At 38.9% G+C, this 17,761-nt stretch overlaps 1 protein-coding gene across 1 annotated transcript; it reads right to left on the reverse strand.

Moving 5' to 3' along the window:
- Nucleotides 1-9,030: 9,030 nt before the first annotated feature.
- On the reverse strand, nucleotides 9,031-12,046 carry LOC137280731 (uncharacterized). Its single transcript, XM_067811952.1, has 2 exons — nucleotides 11,524-12,046; nucleotides 9,031-9,931 (listed from the first exon to the last, which is right to left on the reverse strand). The coding sequence occupies exons 1-2, from the start codon at nucleotides 12,044-12,046 to the stop codon at nucleotides 9,072-9,074; spliced, it is 1,383 nt and encodes a 460-aa protein (XP_067668053.1). The 3' UTR covers nucleotides 9,031-9,071.
- Nucleotides 12,047-17,761: the final 5,715 nt, after the last annotated feature.

Genomic DNA, 17,761 nt, shown 5'->3' on the forward strand with positions numbered 1-17,761 from the left:
TAAGCTCACAAACTGGCTCTGAAAATGCATTTCTGCAGAAATTTCTGGCAGAATTTTTTTCCTGCAAAAATTTCTGGCAGAATTTTTTTTCTGCAGAAATTTTGGCAGAGTTTTTTAATTTCACTACCAGAATTATCTTAATTTAACAAAATTAGAGAGTTTAAGTAATACCGCTGCGTGAGTGGTTTTATGTTTATTCCAAGTAATAAGCACTTAGCGTGATCAACTGATCTGATATTTTTGTTTTGCTACTAGAATTATCTTAGTTGAATAAGAGTAAACACCATCGTTATATAATTTAATATAGACTTTCTTTAAATGATGTCGTTTTCCTCTGTTTAAAGTCTATTAGTACCAGTGCAAGATTAATTTGACAGTATTGGGGTGCATTTTCCAATCCCAATAAGCCTACATTGTTTTTGTATGCGATATGGGTTGAAGGAGAATAGAGACGAAACCGGACATGTAATTGCCTCGTTGAAACAATGATTTATGCCGAAGTGGCCACCGAGTTTTCACGACTGTTAATTGGTGGTTTATCAGGTTGTCGCTATAAGCGGTCATCGTTCCGGTTCTGTTGTCCTTGAGTGGACACCGCGGTTAATAATTGCGCAAGCCAGAGAGCGGCCACTCGGGGAATACACCGAAACAATGCCAGTTGGTGCTGCATGGACAATAGACGTTTTATAGAGTATATCCAGTACGTCTTACCCAATGCATGGAACCACCTTATCCTCAGTGACTAATCTTTATCCAAACATCTTTACCTGTAACTCGTTAACCTAATCAACACAAGCCTGCACACCAATCAGTTGAAGCCTGTACATAAGTTGAAGCCTGTACATCTATCAATCGAAGCCTGTACATCAATTAATAGAAACCTGTATATCTTGTTACCCATTGTTATCAGTCTACTGTTATGTGTATATATACTACAACCCTTTAGTTTTACCCTCACATCACCTGAAGAAGAGACTAGAATCTGTCTCGAAACGTAGTGACCTTTTATTATTAAAGAAGTTGAACCATAAAGCACTTTTAGTTTGATTCCTCAAACTTCTAAATGCCTTTGAAACAACAGTACGTCTTGTCGGTTCAAGGTCACATGCAACACAAAATAGTTCTTTGCAGATTCTGATTCGGTTCGGTTCGGTAACAAATTATCAAAAATGCAAATTAAAGTTATGAAGTTGAAAAATAACACGATTAAAAAAACGCTTCCCCACCACGATGGGGGGTGGGGTGGGGTGGGAGTGGTTTCGCCACCCATAACAATGATTAGCTGGAACCGGGAAGCCAACTCGTATAAACACAAGTGATTTGCGGTCGAAGTGGGAGAACAAGCTTAAGAGATGTTCCTTGTGCTTACAAGCATCCTGGTTCGTCAGTAATAACAATACACTGGTACAGTACCTGCATATTTGCAACCAATGTTTTCAACAAAAAAATGTGTAGTATTAGAAATGCTAATTTCATTGTTCAGCCTGAAAACTGAAATATTTTAAATCATGTATATGGAAATATAGAAAATATATTGATTGTGACAAGCAGTCTATGTCACAGACAAAGCGCAATGTCTGTTTATTGTCACTTGTCTACTAATGGCATTATGCAATACTCAACTTCAATCATTGACCAACTTAACACCTATTAGGCTATACACCATAAACAAACTACATTGATTTATGGCTCGTGCACCTGTGGTCTGTTGTCTGGCACACTATGTAATTACACCGACAGGCATGTGCGATTCCTGTACACATAACATGTTATTACGTCTGTGGGTTGCAAACAAACTACCTCCATTTTTCCCGGATGACTGGGTCGGACGGAACTGGGTGCAAACTCAGATTGGCCGTTTGAAGGTCTGTATGTACAAAACCCAACATTTCAGTATATAATATTTATGGATAACAACTTATTCTATTGTGCATGCTTAGAAGTGGATGGATGAATCATAATGATTCGAGTATTTTCAAACTGTTTAACGCTGTATTTCGTACAAATCAACGAGTGACCAACCAATTCTTTCTATTCCTGTTTGAAAAACATGTCGCTGATAATATGCCGACGGTACACTAGAACAGTGATATAAACTTTCATCATCACAGACACATTTATACAATTTAACATTTCAACCACTGCCCTTTGTTACGAAAACACGCCAATAAGCTTATCTCACTAGCTTCTGTAACGATGGGACAAGAATTCCCTCACTAGGATCTTGGTTAAAGAAAGGGTAGGAATAACAAATATAAAGAGGATATTGTACCACATTAGTCATTCTTGAATGGGATTAACAGTCGTGAAAACTCAGTGGCCACTTCGGCATAAATCCTTGTTTCAACGAGGCAGTTACATTTTCGCGGGTATTGTCACTTTGAACACTGATGCATTGTCGCATAGGTATTGTTTATCATCTCATCTGGTACGCTGGTCTTCTCGGGCATGTTGATGAATTCAAATTAAAGCTCACATGTCTTACATTGTCATTATTGTATGCATGTAGTCTATGTCCGGTTTCGTCTCTATTCACCTTCAATCCATATCGCATACAAAAACAATGTAGGCTTATTGGGATTGGAAAAAGCACCCCAATACTGTTAAATTGTAAACCAAAAGTTACTGTGTTTTGTAATCTGATTGGTTGAAAAACATGATTAAATGGTATTAGATTCCCGGAAACTGAAAGACTATTCACCGCGTATTGACACATTAACAATTGTTTTGTTGTGTCATCAACAGTGGTGACGTCATGCAAATCATATTGTGACGTAAATTTAGAATGACGTCACAAATGAGCAACTCCAGATGCTACCATGAGAACCAGCTGAAACGGCCAGCTGATGACACTTCACTGCTGTGTCCGTATTCGATGTGAACTAGTGCAGACACTAAAACCCCTTTGGTTTACTTTTGTGTTTACAATGTCGATAAACATCATGTTGCTGACGCCGTCGGTTCCAAATGCATTCCCGTGCTTCAAATACTCAATAACACCCGGAAATTGGCCAACACATGATGTTTATCTCCTAAATTAATCTTGCACGACGTGAATCCACTAAGAAGTTACAATTGTGTTACAATGAAACGGATGGGAATAATGCATAAGCCTTTTAAATTGTAAAAGCTATAATGAAATACGGTAAAATTCACACTGTAAAATACTCGGTTGTCTGGTACTAATAGACTTTAAACAGAGGAAAACGACATCATTTAAAGAAAGTCTATATTAAATTATATAACGATGGTGTTTACTCTTATTCAACTAAGATAATTCTGGTGGCAAAACAAAAATATCAGATCAGTTGATCACGCTAAGTGCTTATTATTTGGAATAAACATGAAACTACCACACACGCAGCGGTATCATTACTTAAACTCTCTAATTTTGTAAAATTAAGATAATTCTGGTGGTGAAATAAAAATTTTCTGCCAGAAATTTCTGCAGGAAAATAAATCTGCCAGAAATGTCTGCAGGAAACAAAATTCTGCCAGAAATTTCTGTAGAAAAAAAAATCTGCGAGAACTTTCTGCAGAAATGCGTTTTCAGAGCCAATTTGTGAGCTTATTAACACGTGAGCACACTGGCACATGAACCTTTCGTGTTCATCTCCTCCAGATCTTTCCAATGATATAAAATATGTCTTTGTAGCTTGCTTCCTTCTGTGTGTCAAGTTAGGACTCGCTGGCCCGCCCGGCCTTAGACCTCATCCACAGCGAAACGTTTGGGGTTTATTCTATCCCTCGTTAGTCCACACGCATTCTCAGTGGGATTAAGATCTGGGGCTCCTTTCACAAAGCAACCTTAACCCCCTGGATGCCGAGTTTTTTTTTCAGGCGCACATTTTCGTTGTGCGAGATTTGCGCTCGCGTGGTTCTGGATCTGCGTATGGCTATGAAATTGCACAGACATGTAGAATATTTAATTTCCTATCCGTTGGTATAAATATAATTGCGGCTACCTCAGGGGTTTGAGAAATAGACACTGCTAAAAGTTGTCCAAAACTTTTGTGTGTGTTCAAAAACAGTAAATTTCTCAGTTTTTTATCGTGCACCAATAAAAGCATTCTGCTACGATTTTTTTAATTTGGCATCTTTATGGAAAGTGTGAGCGAAGAAAATACAGCTTGATATCTGAACGACATAAGTGTATATGAAATGGATGTATGTGCTAATGCATAACGTCATACTCACAAAATCAAAAATGACCCGTAATAAATGTCAAAAATCGATTTTCTACTATGACGTCAAACGTCGACAGAGATGTCATGCACGTACAAAGGTAAGGGGGCATAACTCCGCTATGGTTTACATTAGGTCAATGTAACTCCGATCGCATGGAGAGAATTTGCAGTGGATATGGACAGTATATTTTCGTGATGTTTTGTTCACAGTGAACCAAACTATTCCAATACAAATTTCCCCAGTGTGAGTGGATGCCATCTGGGAGTTTCACAATTTGTAAGAAAAGATGCAAGTGTACTACATCAAAAAGCAGGCAATAGGGATTTGGATGTCCCTATCCGATACATATTTTAGTTCTTATATTCCCATATTCTCTTGTTTGTGTAGATGTATTTTTATTAATTTTCCATCATTAGTAACGGAGTAACAGCCACATTTTCAAACGTAATGAAATAGCTGAAAATAATGCGACATTTTAGTTATTGTCACGGCATGTTTTGTGCATTTTGTGACGTCGGACAAAAGACTACTCTGGTTGCTGATTAGTATATATCTAACCTATTTTCCACTCAATGTGTAAAGGATCTCGGCTTCTGTGTCAGAATTCAACACTTTTTAGCCAAAATATAAAATGGATGGTTTTATCACTGAAATAGTGTCCTGAATATATCAACAATCACACGGTTTTACTACATATCTTATTGTGAGCAACACGCGCACCAGTCTAGCATCAATTTAGCATAAATGAAAATTTCACAACACCTGAATATTCATTGAGTATTCATTTAGGAAAAAGACTTTTCTTCTCATGATTATGAAATCAATTCCCTTCATAAGTATGCAATGAAAGGTACAAAGAGATCGCTTTTTCAGTAAAGAAGTATTAGAAAATGGACGTAAGGCTTGTCCAAATTAAGACTTGACCTGATGTATATATTTTTAACAATTTCCGTATAAATATTGTTTGAGTTAGACATTCTGCCATCAGACATATTTTAATCGCATTTGAATTGACTTTATTATCGAAAACAATGATAATGAATCATGAAACGTTTTGACAAACTCGCACCTGGTCAATTAATATTCATAATTGTTTTGTCTATAAAAACGACACAAACCAATACAATGAACAAGACAATTCCTTTGAATAGTAGTATGTGTGCCCCTACATTTGATAAAATATACAAATCATTTTCATTAATATTATCCGTTTTACTTATATGTTGGAATTAAATCGCTGTTTATTAACCTGTTCATATGAAACTGCAATATTTGTCCCAACGTATTGAATATTGCATATCACGGGAACTAAAGCACATGTTGCAGTAATGGCTACGTGTGATCTTCCAACACTTGTGTAGAGGCTTAAAATTTGGTATAATACAATTACTGAGTCAATTTCCCATGTAAATATTATTCAAACAATCAAAAGCTTTCAAAGAATAAAAACGGGTACCTTACATCCACACATGATATGGTGTTGAACATGGATATATGTAGATACTGAAATCAGTTTCATGAAAAAATATCTGAACGATGCGCAAAATATACATCACAATTCTAAAAGTGCAATCGGAATGGTATGGGCATTGTGTTTACTCTTGTTCAACCGACCTTCACCTCATAAAAAGGCCTAATATGTGCAACAATGTTGACGTGTGACATCACTACCGATGACCGATTTCTTTCAAAATGGCGGCTTCGCTGAGAAGGGTACACAGAATTTTGCGACGACCTTTTGCTTGATTCAGGGATCTTTTGTATATAAATGTGAGATGTAAGTAATCAGAATTATTCTGACTATCTGTGTATTGTGATATGTTCTTATCGTTTACATTGTAAATGACGGAAGAAGCCAGAAATGCCGATAAGTACCGTTGTCGTTCTGCGTGATTTTGCGTCAGTCATGGCGTCACACTGCACTAAATGTTTGACAGTTTCTTATGAATTACCAAATTATTTCATTGTATCTATTTTCAATTTGCTACTTTTTGCCACGATACTTTTCCCCAGAATATACTAAGCGTATTGAGCCATTGTAAGCAATGATTAGAGGGCTGGATGTAGGAAAATTTCCGAAAATGCTACGCAGTGTAAAATTGGAATTTTTCTTTGTTTACATTTCAGTGAAGCGCTGTCTTTCGAGCATAGCGTTCGTTTTCATACAAAGTATATTTCGTTTCGTTTTGTCTAGACAGTTGGTATTGGTGACAAAGACCATTTGTAATTTGATTCTAAGATATATGGGGAATTCAATGATGCATTTGTCGCAGCTAACTATGAAGTATGCATGATGTAATAGGCTTCTCAATACCGGCCTTCTCGAAACGTGATTTTGTAAACACTAACCAATATGGCGGAAAGCGCACTTCGGCGTTCGTGTAAGTGTATTGTCGAAAACATCCCAACCGATTCTGGGTACATCGGTGACGTTTCAGAATTATCATTCCTGGTTACATGAAAACTTGATATCAGTGATCATTAATATGCTATTTTTGAAATTCATTACTCCCAGTAATTATCCGATTTTCACATTTCAAAACATACTGCAAATAACGCTGTGAATCTCGATTTTGTGTAGTCTGAAAAATGGCGACATTTACGATGAAGCCTATTTTGAAAGGCGATTTTAAGCCATTTAACTTGGTCTGAGATAATAGTGGATGGTATCAAGAAACTGGGAATTTTCCGCAGAATTCAAAACTGTAAAGTATTTATATATGCGTGGTATATTTAGAATTTTATTGGACTTCCAAGTGAGGTATGTAAAGGAAGGACATATATGTCCCTGTGGCATCCAGGGGGTTAACTGAGGTTAACCTAAACTCCTCTTCTTTCACACTGCACTAAGGTTACCTTAGTCATATGTAACCATAGTGTCAGCAAAGGAAGAGATGCCAGTATTACCACAATCGGCGTCACAGCACTCTTTCACTGTTCACCTTCTGAAATAGTTCAGATGGCAGCTGACATCCATCGTGACGTCGGTTACATTGTGACGTAATGCAAAAAAGTTCGATTACGAGGGGGCAGACTGGAATGGCGCATTGACGTCAACACATTGTGACGTAATACAAAAAAGGGCACATTATCGTCTGATAAAGCCTTGTCGGCGCCTTTGATCTTTCGCCGAAGCATGTTAGAATCTGAAATAGTTTATGTTTTTAATCCAGTGTATCATTAAGCAGAAATGTAAATACCCGCCTGCTTGACTTATTGTGAGTTAGCTTGACTTATTGTGAGCTAATTTGAAAATTAGGACACTTGAAATGGGCCTTACAAATCGTGCCCGCACTCATGCATGGTAAACTCGTAGCAGCTGATGTATTGACGGACGTGACGTCGCAATAACAACTGCCAGCTGTCACTTTTATTTCTTATTGCTGTATTGTATGAGTTGCGAAAGTACTTCTTGTGACCGAGCCGTGTTTCGCTCAGCTTTTAGTAACTGTTACACTAAAGCAATATCATGTTGGTGGACACCCGAAATGGGCCAATGTGAGGAATCAAATCCGGTCGTCCATTGAGGCACTTATGTGTTTATCCCTCTTTGTTCACAAATAACGAAGACTAATTATTGTAGTGCTAACATGAACATATGCAATTGTTCAAATATATACCCTTGATATCCAGAGAGATGCGGAAGTTTTTAAGGCACGAGAGCATTTGAAAAAACTACATATTTACAAGTGTCTTTAAATGGCCATATTTCATAGCCAAGAAAACCTAGAGAACATTTGGAAATTTCAGCAAAATTAACAGTTTGGGGAGAACTCGAAGAGTAAGCATATACTGGGGTATTCACTTTTGAATATATACTTAGACAAGTCCAGTTTAAAATCCGGAAATTCATGCATGGAAAAGGTGTTTGGGCCTAAAACAACATTCGCTGAGAATGTGTTTCAGGAGATATCAGGAAACACACGCAAACCCAATCTTAGCATGCGTTTCCGCCTACATATGCGCTTGTTGCAATAATGTGATATCCGGCTTTTGGACCCGTGGAGAGCGATTCAGTGATTACATGCCAAACATAACAACCTCATATTCGGTAAGCCCTTAAATTGATAATGTCTAATGTTTGAGTCCGAGTCCAAGGTTCAGTAAACCACTTTATCATCCAAAACTGTATTCCTACAGGAGATATCTATTTGACCGTAGATTTTATACAATGTCCTGAGGATGTTATAACGTCATGAAGTCGATGTCGTCACAATGCTATGGCATCGCTGCAATGGAAATCTAATGGTAGTACTTTTCATTGAAAACTTAAAGAATGATTTTGAATGAGAAACAGAATCTCACTCTCCTGTCTGCTGATATCAATTATATCAACACTCACTGATAAAGGTAAATATATCCCCAGCAAGCCTCGGGTATTTGCTTCTTTATCAACTCGTGTTGCCATATTCGAAATCAGTAGGCACTTGGGTGAGGTTCTCTGTGTAGTTCAGTTGATCATATCAAATACTCAGTTGGTAATTCAACTTCAGTTGCTCATGAAACACACTGTAGTCTGAATTACAGTATAATTCACATCTCGTGCCCAGGAAGAAAGGGGCATACATTTGTATATACAGGCTTACGTGCGGAGGTGTGTGCGCATAACACACATCAACACGTGATAAAGTAGGTCGAACAGAACGATAGACTGCAACAACAACAACACTAAACTGGTCACATGTCCTGTCTGCATGTAACATTTACGCATTTGTCAAATGGGGCATGATTTATTATATGGCATGCGGCACAGTGTTCATGAAATTGGATATATGGCTTACATCAGGTATACAATAGAGGTACGATAAATGGTTCCAATGACATAGCCTGGAGAGTCCGTGACATCAATCGATTTGGACGATTTTAAACAATATGTAACTATTCTATTTCTTTTTCTTCTCGTCGATTCTCATCGAAATACTTTCCCCAGATAATGGCTCGGAAGATACAAACAGAGACCTATAGTCGTTAGACCCGACACGGGCAAAGAGACGCATAAAAGGGTCACCGCCAAACCAGCATGGTGTTACAACAGACAGGAGTCTCGACTCTCTCTCCCTGTCAACCATCACCGTTAGCCGTGTCGTCCCTCCTTCAAGTCCTATGTATATCTTCGTCACGTGACTTCCACTCTTTACTTTAAGTTCTAATTCGGTGCCTGTAACAGCTACAACAACGGTATCAATGTCAAGGCCAGATGTTCCCTGTCCTTCGTCAGGACTCGTCAAGTAAAACTTGGGTTGGGCATAAACTGGATGGTACGGGAAAAGACGTAAATGGCCGTCTTGGTAGAAAATCAACTTCGGCGACATTTGTCCAAATCCTGGAACAGGGACTGACACGACGAGGACAGATACTTCAGTGTCTTTGTCGTCAATCACAACCCACATATTCTTTCCGCGACCAGAAAACCCTTCGATGAGAACAGATGGGCGTGTTTCTGTAAAATCGGGCGTGTTGCTCAGAGCAAAACTTGGGTGCACTGGGGCGATGATAGATGATCTGTGTAATGTAGAGATGTATAGTATATTCGTGTCTCTCGACGTGACAAGAAATTTGGCCATCTCCTCCTGGCAAACAAACTTCGTGGCTCGGCGGAGAGAAATTACTCCAGAATCGCCTGTGAATACAACAGTCTCTGATCGAACAGGAAAATCAGCTGTCGTTGAAAGTGAAGACGATGCTGGAGTCATAGTCATCGTAGTACTAGTGTTGTCAGTGTTGTCAGCTGTGTCCGGTCTGTCTGCAACATGACATCACACGTCATTATATTATGATCAGTTATAGTGAATCAGCAATCAATCTTAAAACCATATAGAAATGTGCATATAGATACATAGCACTACTTATGCTTGTCGTAAGAGGAGGCCGACGAGATTTAGCGATCAATTGTCAACGAATCCCAAAGGCAAAGATTGATGTCCATGAATTCAATCACTGGATTGTCCGTTCCGATTTTAAATAATACAACTCTTCAGACGCGTGAGCTTTTGTACATGCATCATTTCACATTCCACTTCTTTAAAGGTCACATGCAACACAAACATTAAACATAATTAAAGCACAGTTATCACTTGGTCATGATATATAGAATGCATTGGTGATTGTGAAAAGACAAATAAACAAAATTATAAGCGTATACATGTAATCGCAAATCAAAAGTGCAATATTTTGTACCTGGGTTTACCTCCCTCGAAACGAAGTAGCCACGATACCTGGACCGGTGGATGTGCAGTGATGTGTAGCGACACCTTGTCACTGGCCACTGGTTCATTTGCCGATACCCTTAACCGACTCTTTGTTTATGGCTTATAAGCCCGATAGGTGCTAATTTCAAATTGCAAATTGTCAGTAAATGACGTTGTGCATTGCATATTGTCATCAGCAGAAGACAAGGTAGGAAGACATATGGGTGTGAAAAACCCAGACACTGAGTTTTCTCTCTGACAAAGTCTGCTTATCACAATCACCATGCTTTATTATGTAACGAGTATATTATTTACTTGTTTATGTACACAACCAAGATCAGACGACTGCACATAACTTCATACTAGGGGCAGGCATACTGTTTCATGCTCCGTGAACCTACTCACTGCGCATGCGTTATGAGCGCAGCGCAGAATAGCTGTTGGAACAACATTTTCCCCCAGCGCAGAATCGTTTGAACTCGTTTGATTTCGCTGGCTTTTTTTCATCGCGTTTTTTTCAACTTTATAGGTTGAATTGTCAGTAAGTGCATACCAAACGTATCAGAATGTGTGTTGCTTGAAGTTGTGTTTTACGTTGCATGTGACCTTTAAAAATACATAATGAATTTCTCTAAACAATACTACTAATTTTAAGGCACGAATGGCGAGCTGGCGAAAGCACCCGGCTAGTGATACAGCATGGCTGAGATGTCAGGATCGAGCCCATCTGTGACCGGGTGTGAAAACCTTGGAGTCAACTTCATTTGCAGACTCTTTCCGTGTCGTCACAAACTTTAATGTGATGTGACTCTGAGACTGGCATGCAATAATGGAGGGAAAGCAAAACCAGCGTCTTGAGCAAGCAATAGTTGCATGCATATGAGCGCTGTTTAAATATCCAATAATAATGAGTATCAGTCCACTTGAAAGGTACCGTATATTTTTTACCCTCCCTCCCACCACACACACACACACACACACACACACACACACACACACGCACACACACACACACACGCACGCACACACACTGCGGCAATGAATAGCTTACAATATGGCATTATGAAGTTCAAATAGATTACTGCATTAAATCGCCTTTCGCGCCCTGCACCTTTGATGTGGAGTATATTTTAAAACGTTTACTCACCTTTACCTTTGCACTGGTAAGTTGCTGGAGGAGTCTCTTTCGTGTCTGTCTCATTACACAAAATCTCATCCACTGAGATACTGTTACTGAACTCAAGCGTCAGGCAGTCAAGCTCCAAACCATATGTGTCGGTGTAAAGAGCTCTTATGACCAGGGTGCATCTCCCATCATCTATACCCTGTTGCTCCCCAATGTTGTGGATTTTGTGAAATATGTTCCAATCATAGCCAAAGTTTGTTTCATTGTTCGTGGCAATGCTTCCAAGTGTCTTTCCGTCTGCTATAATTGAGATGTTATCACTTGGTCCATCATTTGAATAGGTTAAGTGTTTGACAGATACCTCCTGTCTCCCAGTAACGCACAGGTCGATGAACAAACTTTCACCCTCGTACAGCAACACAGTCTTCTGTCTAGACGCGTTAGATCGAGGTTTTATACGACAGCTGGGATACTTTTGAGCAACAGCAACTTCTTCAAACTCTAACGTCAAGATATCCGTTGCACCAGTGAAGCCACAAGCCATGTCATTACATGTAATACTTGTATGATCCACATCGTTATGTAATATTGTAATTCAATGTTCCATGTACGTGTAATATATGGAGTTGATAAGTGACGCCTTCTCCCACTTTATCCGATGTCCGCCCTCACTCTTATTGAGCTGAGGCTTTGATGTGTGTTGCAGCATTCAGAAAATAGGTTGTATCCTTGTCGGAGTTACCACCAACAGTTGCTTCCTGCCAAGGCATACTGAACATAACATTGCAAGTCCGTATTTCCGTCAACTGACTCGACGGTCCGGCTGCCAGTCAAGGTTGTAGCAACAATTGTCTAGAAATGTTGGGATACAGGGGACCCTCCAGATGATTCACTAATTATTTTCACAGACGTTTTAAAAGGTGGTTATGCTACGTATAACATAATTATTTGAGACTACATTACATGTGGAGATAAAATCATAAACGCTTTGAAGGGAACTTTGAATCTCATTTCATATCCTCATTCCATGAATTTTCTTTTCCACAAAGGATATCACGTGGCAATCAATATACACCGATTCTGATTCGCTCTCCATGAGGTTAGAATGGGTGAAGCACAGATCTGGTGTCCCCCGCCATGATATTGCTTGATTATCACTAAAAGCGGGGGCGCTGATGCTCACTCACACACTTAAGAGGGCAAAGAGGGCACGTGTTTTGAATTCACAGCATGATAACTTGTGTAACTGTTGGAATAAGATACAACACAGACGTCCTTAGACTAGACATGTGTCTAACCAGGATGAAGTGTTGACCAGGGCTCGGCCGCATATACTCTCTAGATATAAACTGACGCTATAAACGAGACTGCATGTGGTTTCAAATCTGTTTTCATGTGTTTTGCTTAATCACGTGAAAATGTATGCATGGAAAAATATGCATGAAATGATACCACCAATGCATTATGGACGAAATCACGCTTTAGTCCTGGACAATAATTATCAGCATGTATAATAATATTTCATTTTTTAATCATGTACTAGTAAGTTCAACATTTTTATGTGGATTTTAATGATTTAATTGTGTCTCATAGGCCATATGGCCGGATGGTTTACATTTGGGAATTTTGTGAGATTTTATGCCAAGGTACTAGTTAACAAAGTATATTTCATCTTCTTTCTTCGTCTGTTGATAAGTAAATGATAATGAGTTGTACAAGGGGGATTGAGTTGTCATTTGAAAGTCTTCTAACAAGATGTAAAGGTCAAATCTTGTATCATGCTTTCAGATAAATGCAGTGCTCATTGTGCCAGGAATGTACATGATCAGTTATCATGATAATGACCATTAAATAATCACATTATGTCATTGATAAATATTGATATCTGTGACATTGTCAACATATTTTACCGTATTTATTATGTACTATTCATTTATTTATGTCCGTTGAACCAGTGTGCTGAATGGACATAACCGCTTGTCTACCTGGTTATACTGAACCAATATCAGGTACCATCTTGATGATTAGTTGAGCACTGAAACAAATATGTTGTTGTTTAAGCAGTCTAAGATATACAGTTTACCTTCCTCAACCGTCACCCCCACCCCACCTACCCCCTGTACACACACGTTCGCAAGCACGCACACGGACGCATACACACAGACACGCACGTGCACCTTACTCCTTTATACTTTTGTTAAAGATGAGATGAACTGAATATACGAGACTCAACCGAGTGATTGTAAATAAACAGATGCTACTTTAAGTTATCATACAGTCTAGTCAAACGTCCGTGATATTTCAATCGATCCGGTCCGTGTTACAACGAAATCCGCGTTTGCAGGATGTCATAAATATACTGGACAAATACAGTTAGGGATATTTCTAAATTTTGAAACTATGAATAATGATATATTTATTAATTGATACACCGATACAATATCAGACATAAAAACACCAATATCCCTAACATATTTTGTCCAGTATAGAACAGAATCGATGTCCCCGGAGACGCCATGTGAAGAACTGAACCCGGGTCTTAGGCGTGACAAGTGAACACTTTGACCATTAGGCTACTCCGCCGTCCCTGGACGAAATGAAACAGAGAGAGAGAGAGTTAAACTGATATTTAAATGTAAGTTTGTAGTGTGAGATTTCATGAAAATACCTTCTCATGAAATTCATTTCTAAAGATCCGTGTTAAAGTCAATCTTCGCCAGAACGTGCTTGCATGAAATCGGGGAATGGTATTACGCGATCGACTTTCCATAGATCCATTACGAACATTCGTACCAGTTTTATATTCATATCTTGCACGGGGAAAGTCGACTATTGCCAGCTGATCAGAAACATAGGACTACAAAACGCAGTCACGTGTGTTGTTATGCCTGTGTGGATGTAAACATGTGTAGGGGAAACTATGTGCAGGTAAAGGTATGTCTGGATGAAATTGTGTGAAGGTGAAAGTGTGAGTAGATGAAGCCTTGTTTAGACTAACGTGTGTCATGCTGAACGTGTGATGGTTTAACTCTCCTACAACATGTAAGCAGAAACACATGCGCGGGCACTGGGGCAGCCAATCAGATTAATCGACCAGTCCCGACGTTACGGGGCTTTAGAACCTGGAGTTGCCTCCCCTTAACCATTACAAATGAGTGAGTGGCGGATATATGACGGCGGTCTGTAAATAATCGAGTCTGGACCAGACAATCCAGTGATCACCAACATGAGCATCGATCTGCACAAATGCAATCCTAAGACATGTGTCAAGGAAGCCAGCGAGTCTGACTACCAATTAGTCGCCCCTTACGACAAGTAGAGTCGCCTTATATGGCAAACATGGGTTGGTGAAGGCCTCATCTAGCGTGGACCGTCACGGGCCTGGCACAATCTCGCCCACAAACGAAACCACAACTCTGTCGCCAGAGCCCTCCAGTGACGTCATATGAGGAACGATTTTCAGTTAGTTGTGTAGAAAACATGTGGGAAGCTCGACGATATTTTGCAGATTTCTTGACGTCAACAAAGACATGTCGAATTGTTGTGTTGCCGTCAGTTACTCCTTGGGGCCGGGTGATGGTGTCACTATGCACAGATTTCCACTGGATCCCGTAGTTCGTGCTAAATTGGTTGCCTATATGTGCGACACGAGCGTTCCGGAATCCTGTGGTATATGCTAAATCGGATGGTTCGCCCTCTACCTCGCTTCTAGGATAGAAAATGCTAGTGATAATTGCATTCATCGAGTTATAAAATCAAGACTACTTTCTACACAATGCTGACCAAAAGGATTTTGCATTTCTTCCTCGGAATCGCTTCTGTCATGGTCATGTCACTTGTCATGGGCATGACAATAATATTATAAGTAATATTATACTGACCCCAGCCTTGGTTTCAAGAGTGAAATTGCTATGTTACAAGCAATGCCATGCAAAATCCTACTGTCCATCAATCAAATACATATGTTGCTATCAGTAGAAAGTAATTTGGATTTTGTAAGTCGGTGAAAACAAACTTAAATAGCAATTATCCTCAGAAAGGGCTCCGCCATTCTTGAAAATCATGAAGTCACGGGCTAAAGTGCGTTAGAATTAATGAGATTTTGGTTTGTTTTCATCAAGTTAGAACATCAGAAACGAGTGATATACCATTCATCTGCAGATTTTCCAAGTGATGTGTCTTTTAACTGTCTAATTTCTTTTAAGAAAAGTAATTTAATTAGCCAATAATGAGCAATCAATCAATGTATCAACAGTTAATTTTTGAAAGAAAGTTGTTGTTTTTACACAGACACAGATACGACAGAGTGTATTCAGTATAGATTAGTAAATGTACATACATAAACCCCACCTTACGACGAATCCGCGTTTTAATCCGCATAAAAGTAATTAATCAATATGCGTGTTATCGGTTAATCCTTTGCTCAATCCAGACACACGAAATGCCAAAAGGGGACCTTTGTCGGCTAATATAAGTGGCGTTTCCACTGTTATACATTCATTAACTGAGCATCAAGTGAATGATAACAAACAACGTTTAGGTTTATACCACTTAACACGCATTACAACCTAACGACACCATTTTGACAGAACCGTCCATGAAAACAAGTTGTAAATCACAAACTAGGCAAAACATGATAGGCATGAGTAAATGATACTCAATTGTGAGAACATATAGTTTACATTGTTCAGAACAGCTATCGCGATTTCGGGTTTATAGAAACTTGTAAACGAAATAATTTACCCTCTGAAATGTAGATGAATTCTGCATAGGCCCTCATATCTATACCTCATATTACGTCACGGAGACGCGCCCCGATTGAAATTTCATTCGCGGCTGAGCATTGTGCACTGTCGTCAAAAAAAGGAGTCCATTTAAGGTAATTAAAGATGGATATGAGTAGTTTTAATGACGAGGTGTCAATGAGTGATTTATGTGTTTGCACCCCATGGAGTATATGTGATCTATAAGTAGTTCTTTTTATTCGTGAGGTTTTATCGATCACGCCTTATTTTAATATACATTTTATATTTCGTCCTGTCTGGAGTGCCATTTTCATGCTTTGCAAGCATATTTTATATCTCTCACTAAGATATGATACAAAAATGAAATTGTCTCCATATGCATACCCACACTGACATTAGTGTGCCCGTACATACATAATACGCGGACTAGAATGCGCCAGTTCGTGTTCTGCCAGCATTTATTTGTTCCCTGTCAGCGTATTTAAGGGTCGAAAGCGTGGTAGGGTCGCGTTATGGCCGGATTTTTTCAATTCGCTGTGGCCTAATCATTGCATTGGTAATACTGTAAACGATAGAGAAAATACTCTGAACATTTAATTTTAAAAGAATACAGAAAGAAATACAGCAAGAAAGTACTGTGAAGCAACAAGGAGATGCTCGAAATTTCATGTTTTGAAAGAAATGTGAAATAACGAGAAAATACGTGGAGCAGCTATAAAGTAACCGAATTAACGACAAATTATTCGAACTAACGACAAAATATTCGAAACAATTAAACTTGATTGCTACTTGATTGATAATAGATATTTCAGGATTTTGAAAGACGGGAAAATAGAGAGTGACTACTGAATGCTGGAATCGATTAGGAAACACTCGAAGTAATGACAGACTAATTGAAATTGTGAGAAAATATTCCAAGCTACGAAAATCTAATTAAACCTACGATAAATAATATATCCTACAAAAGTGTCATCATGCATTTTTATTGCTACACCACACGTTTGCATAAAATCTTCGTGGCAGCCCTGAGGTTTCGATAATTTACATGGCTGTCCTTCAAATTATTGATAAACTTGGATCTCATACAGTTTATGTCAGATGATGACAGGTGTTAACATGTATCCGCGGTGACATAAATGTAGCCATGTACATTGCATTCAGTGTCTGATGTCCGAGGGGGGAATTTAATATCGTAAATTCAATAGTTCAATTTCTGGTCCGTTTCTCTGGCTGAAACATAAACCCAACGTGTGACATGTCTTTGTTGTTAACGTTATCAGTTAATATCAACTTGTAACACATTCATAGGAACACGTCTTTGTCCCGTCCAATGGTCTTCGCTTCCATCCAATGAATGGGTGAAAAGAAATCAGCTGAATAATATCATGAAAAAATGATTTGTAAAACTCTTTGAAAAACGTGCGTATGCCCCACAACGAAGCACACGAGAAGTATGTGGTCTCTTGAACTGCCTCTGTTCATCCAGAAGTGAATGGGTACCCAGTGGGATAAGT

The sequence above is a fragment of the Haliotis asinina genome, chromosome 4, assembly GCF_037392515.1.
Source record: "Haliotis asinina isolate JCU_RB_2024 chromosome 4, JCU_Hal_asi_v2, whole genome shotgun sequence".
Lineage (NCBI taxonomy): Eukaryota > Metazoa > Mollusca > Gastropoda > Lepetellida > Haliotidae > Haliotis > Haliotis asinina.